Source organism: Nansenia antarctica (assembly GCF_963989245.1).
Source record: "Nansenia antarctica genome assembly, chromosome: 6".
Lineage (NCBI taxonomy): Eukaryota > Metazoa > Chordata > Actinopteri > Argentiniformes > Microstomatidae > Nansenia > Nansenia antarctica.
Window position 1 is genome coordinate 43,898,018 of NC_137676.1, and position 10,995 is coordinate 43,909,012.

The 10,995-nt window shown below is 48.9% G+C and overlaps 1 protein-coding gene across 1 annotated transcript; it reads right to left on the reverse strand.

Moving 5' to 3' along the window:
• Window positions 1-705: 705 nt before the first annotated feature.
• LOC308160581 (uncharacterized protein) lies at window positions 706-10,091 on the reverse strand (the record flags this gene model as incomplete). Its single annotated transcript, XM_080534524.1, has 4 exons — window positions 706-843; window positions 8,229-8,370; window positions 9,374-9,494; window positions 9,806-10,091. 4 exons carry the CDS (start codon window positions 10,089-10,091, stop codon window positions 706-708), a joined length of 687 nt encoding a protein of 228 aa, XP_080390650.1.
• Window positions 10,092-10,995: the final 904 nt, after the last annotated feature.

Genomic DNA, 10,995 nt, shown 5'->3' on the forward strand with positions numbered 1-10,995 from the left:
CATACGTGTCGTGCATAGAAAAATAAATCATGCATTATGTAACTCTACATTTAAGCTATAGTGCATCCAAAAACATAAATATACCTACACACGGTTAAATTAACCTCAACAGCAAAAAGAGTCCTCATGCAGCATTTAATAAAGTAGCTTTATTACATGACTATCTTAACAAAACAAGGTATTACTTTACTGAAATATGTTATCGAATACAGTTAAGGCAATATCTACAACATATCTACAAGTGGGTCTTTGTAGGCAGGCATACTATATTTGATTACTTATGTGCCAACATTTGTCTTTTTTTGCATATGACTTTCAGTTTGGGATCTTTATATCTTTTTTAAATCATGAATTATCACCTTGGCAACCATAGATCCACACACAAACCATTAAATAGCAGTTACAGCGATTCTTTATTTGTATTTACTTAATTGGTTCAATGTGAATATAATGTATCCTTGGTTAAAAGAAGAAAGAAAGATCTATATATTTTTTCTGTGATCTCAAATTCACTCAGGTTTACATGTGTGTTAAATAGGCCTATATTCATTTGTATTTAAATGAGTTCACACACAGATGCAGCATTGTAGGGTAGATCAAAGGAAATTGAAGGCAGCCATTTGCAGAAGCTGGGAGAGGGCCAATGCTTATGTGCTCATGTCCTTTCCCAGGCAACAAACCATAGTCAGTTCTTTCAGAGTCCGTTTATTCTGAGTCCTCCATGCTTTTGGAATTGGTGGCCTTTTGGAATGCTGTGTGGATCTTTTTCAGGTTCTGTCGGACGCGCACAAACTCCAACAGCTGGGCATCCTCCCGTACTTTGTCCTCCTGCTGCTTCTGTCTCTGGGGAAGGAGGGAGGGGAAGGATAACATTATCATCACATCATTATTGTACTGCTGCTACACTGTAAACCAACCAGTGCTAGTAGTACTGCTTCACCATGTGTGTTTGTACTACTTCAACCTCCTCCTACAGTTACCTCGACTGCTAGTGTTACTCATTTTGACGTCAGTGACTTGTACTACAGGTGCTCCTTTGGCTATCATCATCATTACCTAGATTTCTCCTCCTTCCACTATCATTGCCATCATATACTAACCCTTGAATATAGAATATAATGGTACACCTCTGAGATGTTACTACCAGGGTTCTCGAGTTACAGAGATGCTCAGGGTGCAAGGCACTCCAATATTAAATTGTTAGATGATAAATGGGATTCTGGGGACAACTCTAACCATAACTCTTATCCTAACCATAACCCTACACAACCCTCACCTTACCATCTTTACTGACTTTAACAGCATCGGGCCATCCCAAGGTTCCCAGTTAAAAGCATAGGCTTTTACATAACAAATCAGTCTTATTATTATCAGATGCACTACAAATGTTGAAATATCAATGTTGAAGAAATACGCTCCTCAATGTCAATCAATAATTTAATGACAAAGATGAAGAAGCCCTGCAGTGATACAAACAATAGAAGCATGAACTGAGACAGTACGCTAACTCTCACCTCTGAACATAATACACTAATGATAATATAACAATATATATATAATGTATAAAGTATAAGCAGGGTAAATGTATAATATGTAACTTAACCATAAACATTAGAATAACAGACTTACAGGAATTAGGTGGACAGCTTAATAGACAACCACCGTAACATGAACGTCTGAAACTAATCAACAAATAAAATGGCCGACTCCTAACTGAGCCGGACAGCATAACAAGCGAAATACTGCCACCTAGTGGACGGCGGTATACCCTTCATCCCCCCGAGTCCGGAAAGCTATCAAATCAAATCAAATCAAATTGTATTTGTATAGCGCATATAAACTGAAATAGGTAACCGGACTCAGTCCCGCGTCCAACGGCCTGTTTCGGGCTCGTAGTGCTTGGGTGGCTCCCTTGTACGGCTAGGCCGCGTAGGACGGGGCAGCGACAGTGGCGACTGCGACACTGGAAGCGAAGCGTTCGGGGTGGCATCAGTGGGGACAGGGTCGCCCTGGGACCCGAGGCCAGGCGCGCCTCACCAGCAGGCGCCGGCAAGGAGGAACCCAGAGCCGCGCCACAGGGTCCATCCGCCAGCTGCTGGACGATCCCCTGGGGCACCACCGGTTGGACAGGTAGGGAGCGGTGTACCAGGGGCGTAGGTGGAGGGGACATAGCAGCTGGCTGCTGAGGAGCATAGGGGGTGTAGCCACGGAGGAACCGCCGGTTACGTTAAGTCAGGCGTCCAGACCCATCAACCTTAACCCGATACTGATCGTGATCACGTGACTCCACCACCACCCCTGACCTGTCCCACTTGTTAGGGCTAGGGCCCTGCTGATTCTGGAGGAACACCCTCTCACCAAGTGCCAATGGGCGGAGTGGCTTCGAGTGAGCCTGCAGGGACTCGGTGGTACGGGACATCCAGTGTTGGACATCAGGAGGCGCTTCGCAGACTTCACTGCAACTTCCGCTCTTCCGTTTGACTGTGGGAAAGCAACAGAGGACACATGGTGTTTGACGCCCCACAAGCGGAGGAAGTCCTGTGTCTGGCCTGCTGTGAACTCCGGACCACCGTCGCTCGAAAGTTCCTCCGGCACGCCAAATGAGCCAAAGAACGCACGGAGGTGGCGAACCAGCCCAGCTGAGCCTCCCATATCAGTGCCTACTGTGGAGCATAGGACCTCCACCCAGCCCGATAGTCGATCTCCGATAACTAGGTAGTGACGACCTCCATAGTCAAAGAAGTCAGCAAACACCGCCTCGAATGGGGTGGACGGTGGCGAGGATGGTAGGGGGGGCGTGGCTGCTTGTGACGGAGCGTTCCGGTTACAGTCCGCACATCCGTACCTGGCGGCTCGGATGTCCTCTGACATCCCTGGCCAGTAGACTATGGCACGGGCCTGTTGCCCCATCGCCGAGATCCCTTGGTGGGCGGCATGGAGGTGTCGAAGGACACTGTCGCGGAGGGATGGAGGGACCACGACGCGGTCATGATATAGCAGGACGCCGTCCTGTGCGTAAATGGACTCACAGACTGGTGATAGACTCGCCAGGGCGGGGTCGTTCATATCAACCCTGTCTCCATGTTCGATCAGGTGCAGAAGGTGGCTGAGGCATGCATCACTTGCTGTTTCTCATGCAAGGAGGGTCCAAGAGACGGCTCCGAGCTCTTGTGCATCGGCGCGGATGGAAGCCATAAGTGCTGACTCCACGGCGTGAGAGGCCGTTCGCTGAGCCTGATGGAGACGGATGTCTTGAGGTTGCGTCAGCGGCATAGTTGCTCTTTCCAGGCAGGTGCACAATGTCGAAGCGCCATGGGAGGGTACGCTGCTTGAGTCTAAACAGGCGTGAGTTTGTTATCTAGTGTACGGTCGCCAAAGATCTTCACCAGGGGCTTATGGTCGGTAACTACAACGAGGTTGTCGCTCCCCTGCGTGAAGTACCGTGCTTGCTCCAGACCCCAGGCCACGGCTAGGGCCTCTCCTTCGATGGCCGCAAAGCACTGTTCGGCCGGGGACAGGAAGCGTGAACCAGCGAGGGTGATCCTCCATCCTCCCGGGCAGCAGTCTGGTATGCCCGAGGCGCAGCTACAATGTTGTTGGAGCAGGAAGTAACCAATACCGCGCTTGGACCAGTCAGGGCGGAGGCAGGTGCGCTTCTGCATGTCGTAGATCTCCACGCCCTCACGGATGGCCCCAACAATAGCACTTTTGGACGTTTGAAAGGCTTCCTCCAGTTCGGGTGACCATGAGAATTTACAGCGTGGGCTGAGGAATGGCTTGAATGGAGCCATCGTGTCGCGCAGCTGGGCATAGTTCGACACCTGGTTGACAAGGCCGAACCAGCTCCTGACATCCGTCGTGGAGTCCGGGGTGGGGAAGTCTCGGATAGCGTCCAAGTACTTGGGGAGTGGCTCGATAGTAGTGTCCGACACCCTGAAGCCAGCGAACTCGACGTTCCTCTCCGCAAACTGAAACTTGTCCGGGTTCAACACGATGCCTGCCCGGCCGACACGAGTAAGGAAGTCGATGGTCCTCCACCAGTGCTGCTCCAGGTCGGTGTCATAGTGGATGGTGTCATCCACACAACGTTCCTTACGCTCATAGTCCGAGAGGACCGCATCGAAACGGCGGTTGTAGCCATCCCCCGACGATAGGAAACCTTGTGGCGCCCTGGTGTAACGCCAGCGGCCAAAGGGCGTGATGAATGTGGTCAGATGACGATCCGATTCACGCAGGGGCACACTGTGGTAGTCATTCCAGGCGTCCGTGACAGTCTTCCAGGTGTCCTTTGGGATACGACGTGCGAGGTGGAATGGGGACTCGGTGGCGAAAGTGTCATGTAGGCAGAACTTGTTGAGAGGTGAGAGGTCCACGGTCCTGCGGGGGGAGCCATTGTGCTTCCGAGTGACCACCATACGATGGCACCATGTCACTGGTTCGCCGTATGGCACACGTTCAATGACACCAAGGGCCTCATCCCGGAGAAGGTCATCGTGGACTCTCTGCTGCCAGTGTAGAGGCACAACGGCCGCGGTGTGGCATGCTCTTGGCGTGGCTGCGGGGTCCACATGCATTTCAATGGGTGGCCCTTCCATGCACGGCAGCGCCCGATGAGGGCAAGTGTTGAATGTGGATGAGGCGTATCTCCCGAATAGCCAATCCTTCATCCGGCTGTTGTTCTCTGGTGTGACAGGGAAAGGTAGCGCCGTAGGGCGTTCCGGAGGGACCATACGCTGGGGACATGAGCACTGGGCGCTGTGGGGGTTACTCGGGTCGCCGCAGCCGCCGTTGGTGGACCTCGTAGCATTGACGGACAGGGGCTGGTTTGGCGTGTAAGACCCACGCTTGTCGTTGGGCCCCCCTACGATGTCACCTGATGGGAAGTCCATAGACAAGAGGCCGAGGTTGAGCAGCGACTCGTAGGACATGGCCCGGACTGAGCTGCTCACGTACACCATGGAGCGGCAGGACGCCACACCACCGCTGCTGGAGGCTGTCGAGAGTCTAGCGAAGAATGCGCCTTCGACAGCTATGGGGGAGCGGTTGGCGGCCGACATGCTGAGATGGACGGGATGCAGGTCGTCACGTGAGAATCCGCAGGCAATGAACTCCTCTAGGGACCAAAGGTCCGACTGTGCACCAGTGTCCGCGATGGCGGATACCCTCGCCCCGTTGACCGAGCCACGGTCGCCGGTGCCTGCACTCGGTCCGACAGGCATGTCAACCGAGATAGTGATCAGCGCTCGGGGATGGTCTCTCAGCCTGGCCCTTCTCCATTCGCCCTTGGAGAAAAGGTGGTGCTCAAGTCTGATGGGCGTGGGGGCGTGGCGTTGGTGGTGACTCCCACGACGTCGGCCAGGGCGGGCATCAGACTGAACCGACGAAATCTGGGAGATCGGTTCTGACTCCACGGCGGCCTGTTGACTGCTGGCAGATGGCTGCGGTCGCCCCTTGCGTCGGCGGGCCCTATAACAGTCGATACAAAGCTGGTGGGGCTTGGTATTCCATCCGCGAGATCCCTCTGTGAAGACATTAAAGGTTCTCTTACACTCTGGGCACGGGGCTCGTTTCGCCACGTCCGCTGGGCCTGGGGTCGGGGTGGGGCTCGCCTGTGGACTCTTTTTTAAGCGCTGGAATGACGACATGGCCGAAAGGGCGGATGACGGGAGAGCATTGCGGGCCATCTCTTGGTGAGATTCACTGGCATTTTAAGGATGTCTGGCGTCCCTAGTATCTCTCGGCGAATGTCCGAATCAGAGATACCATTGACTAGAACGTCGCGGATGATGTGGTCGGTATAGTCCACATCCTCGCCACACCCACATACTGTAACATAGGCGCATGTCTCCGCTTTCCCCCGCACTCTGGCAGTGAAGGCGCGGAATGTCTCATCACGCTCCTGGCGTAACTGGAGCAGCTCGGTGCGCAGGACACATGTGGCGACTGGAATGACTGCTAGTGAACGCAAGGCGGCAATTAGGTGTAGCAAAGGTTCGGAAGCGGCGTTGGGGTTGACTTTCAACAGGCTGTCACCAAGTTCAGGCCCAGCGCACTGAAACAACTGGAAAGGGGCCTCGGCGGCTCCTATGCCTGAGCCAGTGCAGAAGACGTCCCAACGACGGATGAACACGTTCCATTCCTCAATTGATACGCCTACGTCGATCCAGTTTCGGGCCTCGGGGGGCCGGCGCGGCTGTGACAGGCGATGTGCTTTGATGGGCAAATCCATGATTAGTCAACAGGGCAATGGCGAGTGCTTCAGACACGTCTTCAGTTCCAAAAGCGCAGCCAGGGACAGCGCATACAACGACGACCATGGCTGCCTGGCTTCTTCATGAAGAAATACGCTCCTCAATGTCAATCAATAATTTAAAAAGATGAAGAAGCCCTGCAGTGATACAAACAATAGAAGCATGAACTGAGACAGTACACACTCTCACATCTGAACATAACACACTAATGATAATATAACTATATATATATATATATATAATGTATAAAGTATAAGCAGGGTAAATGTATAATATGTAACTTAACCATAAACATTCGAATAACAGACTTACAGGAATTAGGTGGACAGCTTAATAGACAACCACCGTAACATGAACGTCTGAAACTAATCAACAAATAAAATGGCCGACTCCAACTGAGCCGGACGCGAATTTGCGAAACCTAGGATGGTAGGGGAAGGCAGGGCAATACCGCTACCTGATTGGTTGGCGAAACCAGAAACACTCATTCTGCAAAACGTCGAATTCCGACGTGACATTGGGGTAGCTCGTTCTCTGTTATGTGGGTTAGGGTTAGGGTTAGGGTTAGACTGTCCCTGTAATCTCTATGTGTGATGTGTGAGACCAGGCTGTTTATTCTGATAATAACCAGCTTGTTAACATTCAATTTGTCACATTGTATACCCACAAACCATATTACTGCATAAGCAACCACACAGGGGAAATACAGTATCAAAGGAGCAGTAATGTCACAAAAATACATTTCAGAACTTTAGGAGTTGTTTAAACTTGAACTCTGTATTTACACTGTGTTGCCCAGTCAATAAACATGTTTCCTTATGACTTCTAACTTCTCTGGGCGTGAGACACACGCATTTCAACCCGTTCACACGCCGTTAGCCCAATATTGCTAGCTTATAGCAAAGAGTCTGGCTAATTAGATGGTAGACTCGCCAGCCAATGAGGGGGCTCTTCACGAGTGCTTCGCCAACCAATCAGGTAGCGGTATTGCCCTGCCTTCCCCTACCATCCTAGGTTTCGCAAAGTCGCGAGCCGCACAGCATAACAAGCGAAATACTGCCACCTAGTGGACGGCGGTATACCCTTCAAATGTAGGTCCAGTTCCCTACCCGAAAGAGGCAACACTGTATGCAATTCAAACCCTGTTCACCATCATCCCTTGCAGTGTGCTGCATATGTCACAGGTTGGACTCAAACTGTTTTGTGTTTGTGTGGTGTGACTTGGTTCGCTATGAATTATATCTCTTATTATTATATCTCGCGATTGTGTCAGTGTTGTTTTCTTGCTATGATTTGATTATTGTTGACGGCTGTGCCTCTTCACCCCGCCCCACTGTTGTGAACTCTGAGCGTGTAACCGAGAGCAACCGAAGCAACCTGGATAAAGGCAAACAGTATGGACGCTGACCGGAGAGCCTGACCACTGTTCACAGAGCACAGAGCTTCTGTGTGTCGTGTATTTGCTATGGGTGTACCGAGCAAGAGAGAGTGTTGGCTGTGCGTCTCTCATGCCCGGGCAGAGCGGATGTAGTAGGCCCCCATAAGGGATCACGTTACACCTAGCCTTGATATGGCCCTGTGACGTTGGATTACTTTCTAGGTTGGATTTCTTTCTGTTGTGTGAGCATTGCCACTGGCCAGTTTTGTTTTTTTCTGTTTGGCAGTCATGGGGGACCACGGAAGAGCGGGCAGTGCTGACCGGCGGAGCCAGGGATTAGTTGAGCTCCTAGGTGGCTATATACTACCTAGGTGCCGTTGTCAGACAACTTGGCTGCCTGACACGCCTGTCAGGTGGGTCATGACTGTCAGGTGCAGGTTTTGAGTTGTGTGTTTCCTCTATAGGTTGTGAATTGTGTGTGTTGTCTGTGGGATGTGTGTGCCTGGTCGGGGTTGTGTGTGTCATGTCATCTGGGAGTTTTGTGTGTCTTCTGTGGGTTGTGTGAGAGAGGTGGGGTACTGCAGTCTAGCAGCGCTTACCTCCTTGTCTTTCTCCTGACGTTTAAGGAGCACCTCCTCCAGGGGAGTCCTGCATTGCTCACCCTCCTCTCTTTCGGTCTGCTCCCTCTTGCGCCTCTCCAGGACCTGCTGCAGCTCAGGCTTACTGTACAGCCCCAGCCCCCTGTGCCCATAGGGAAGAGGGAGAGGACTGTGGTAATTAGAATGAGTAGTATCTGTGGCCTTGTACACAGAGGGCTCCTATTTACATGTGCAAAACAATGGTAAAGACTTAATATTTCTAATAAATGCAATGAGAAATAATCCAATGGGAGTTTTGAATACTGCGTCTAGGATTTCCATGATATGCAAATGCATTTTCAAACTTTTTACTAAAACTGGTTGAATAATTAATGTTTTTTTTCTGAAACATTGTTTCTGAATATAATAAAATTCATGCTGGAGAGTATTTTGAGTATTTTTTTCTCTGCTCAGCACTATTTGCGCCATCAAATCCCTTGACAGGTGCTTAATACAAACAAACATTTGTGGAAAACGTATTACGTGACTACACTCTTACAGTATTGGTTCAAATGTACATAACTAATTGTAATGATTGAGGTCCTGTTCATAACTAATTTGTACCAATCCTACAGTGATTGATTCAAGCTTAAAGTGCTCTCAGGATGCAAGTGATAGGCTTGGTTCAATCATTGTTAATGTTAATATCACTTTACTCTGCTTTGCTCTCCCGATGGCCTAGAAAGAAATAGAGCACCCCAGAGAGAGGGTGTACGATTGCAGTCTTTGTGAGAGCACAAGCAAGAGAAAGAGAGAGACCCTCATTCATATTTTATAAGCTAAGCATAGAGAAGGGAGACTCAGGTGAAAGGTAATGTAGCTGTGCTTTCTAGTGGTGGCCAAACTCTCTGACAATCCTCACATGACTCGAGACCTCAGAGTGAGTGGTTTCTGGCTTAGACAACTCTTTTGTTAAAATTAAATAGTTATATGCTGCAGACATGTTTTGTTAATTGTCCTTCAATCAACTACAACTAATTATAGTCAAGCTTTGTATAACTATAATAAATACTTTATAATGATATGGTCTTGAACTCATGTCTCCTTTATACCATGCTTTAGTTAGCGGTCTCTACCATAGAGTTCTATACTTCTATGGTACTTACTTTTTGTGGGCCAGTAGCAGCTCCTTGTGAAGCTCCTGATGGGTCCTGGAGGTCTTGATAGGATTGGCCTGGCCTCCCTCTGCTGAGCTGCTGCGGTTGAACTCAGCTCTAACCCCATTATCTGTGGAATACAGGCTTGGTCAACCTATTCATTTCCAGTTCACTTCATCAATTCATTTGCAGTTAATCTGACCATATCATGTGAACTGTGATACAGTTTTGACATGAGATTTGGTCACGAGATGGTCATGATGAAACACAAATATACTGTGTGTACTGTACTTGCAACTGAGCTAAAGTAAAACATACTTATAACAGGCAATGATGCATGTATTATAGGGCCGGTCATTTGACTACAGTACTACATTTCTAGATGTCTTTCTACCTGTAAGTCAAACTTCTATACACTGTACATCTTTGTGGAAAACTAACCTCTGGTGTGATAGAGGGTCTGTGAATTGGTGTTATTGAGTGTCCTGGTTCTGAGACCGAGGTTGGGTGTTCTGGGGAGGGCTGGAGGATGGGGGGGCATGTTGTTGCTATGGCTGGTAGATGGGGCACTGTTGGACATCCTGGCAGGGGGGTTGCAGTCAACGGCTCTGGCGACGGTGTGAGCAAAGGTCGAGGAGGGTGGTGTGGTTGCAGCTCTCAGGGCACACACAGGCTTGAGGGAAGACAGCACCTGAGATTTGGCACGCAGCCACAGCTCCTGCTGCATGCTGGGAACCTGCAGGAGGCCCCTCCGGGCGGGTGATGAGGTGATGATGGGTGGGTGTAGAGAGGGAAGACAGATTGAAATGAAAGAGGGACAGAGAGAGAGAGATAGGGGGTGGAAGGAGATAGGGTATCCCTAAAGTGGAAATCTATAATTCATTCCATCTAGTGGGCAAAAGCACGACCCATTCACTGGTCAGAGAGGAGCATACTGTATAACAGTAACATTATGACTGAGTTATGATGACTGAACTGGAATATACTGTATAACTGCTGAAATAGAAATGGAGAACTGGGATAGAGTAAATCTGAGGTAAAAATAATAGTTTAGATAATCAGAAGAACATAATAACTGACATCACAATTCAAGACAGCAGGACTATAACTTTCTTTACTGACACGCCTACACACAAATATGAATGTGTAAATCCTTGATCCATTTTAATTGCATAGATTTCATCATTGTAGATTACTATTTTGGTAAACATTCAACAGATTTCAATAAAAAAAGAAGAAAAGAAGAGAAAAATCACCAAAAAGTGAAATAGTCATGTTGTTTTACAAATATGATATAAATAATGATGATGATAAATTATGATAACTCTATACAACTCTCTTTGGTGTTCTTTATTGCCTTTCCAATGTTTTTAGATCCACCAATTTACATTATCCTCCACAGCATTCTAGCATTTGGGTGTCATTTATGATGCCACATACCAAGAACCACTGCACCAGCACCTAGAAATAGTATTGACATCGAGAAAGAGGATAAAGTGTGTGTTTCCCACCTACCTGGACTGTGCCACTCCTTCATGAATAAGCCTTCGTCTGAAAACATGAACCATCACCTGCACCTGATAGACAACGATACTATTGACTGTGTCGTCGTCACCTGAGAGGACAGAACG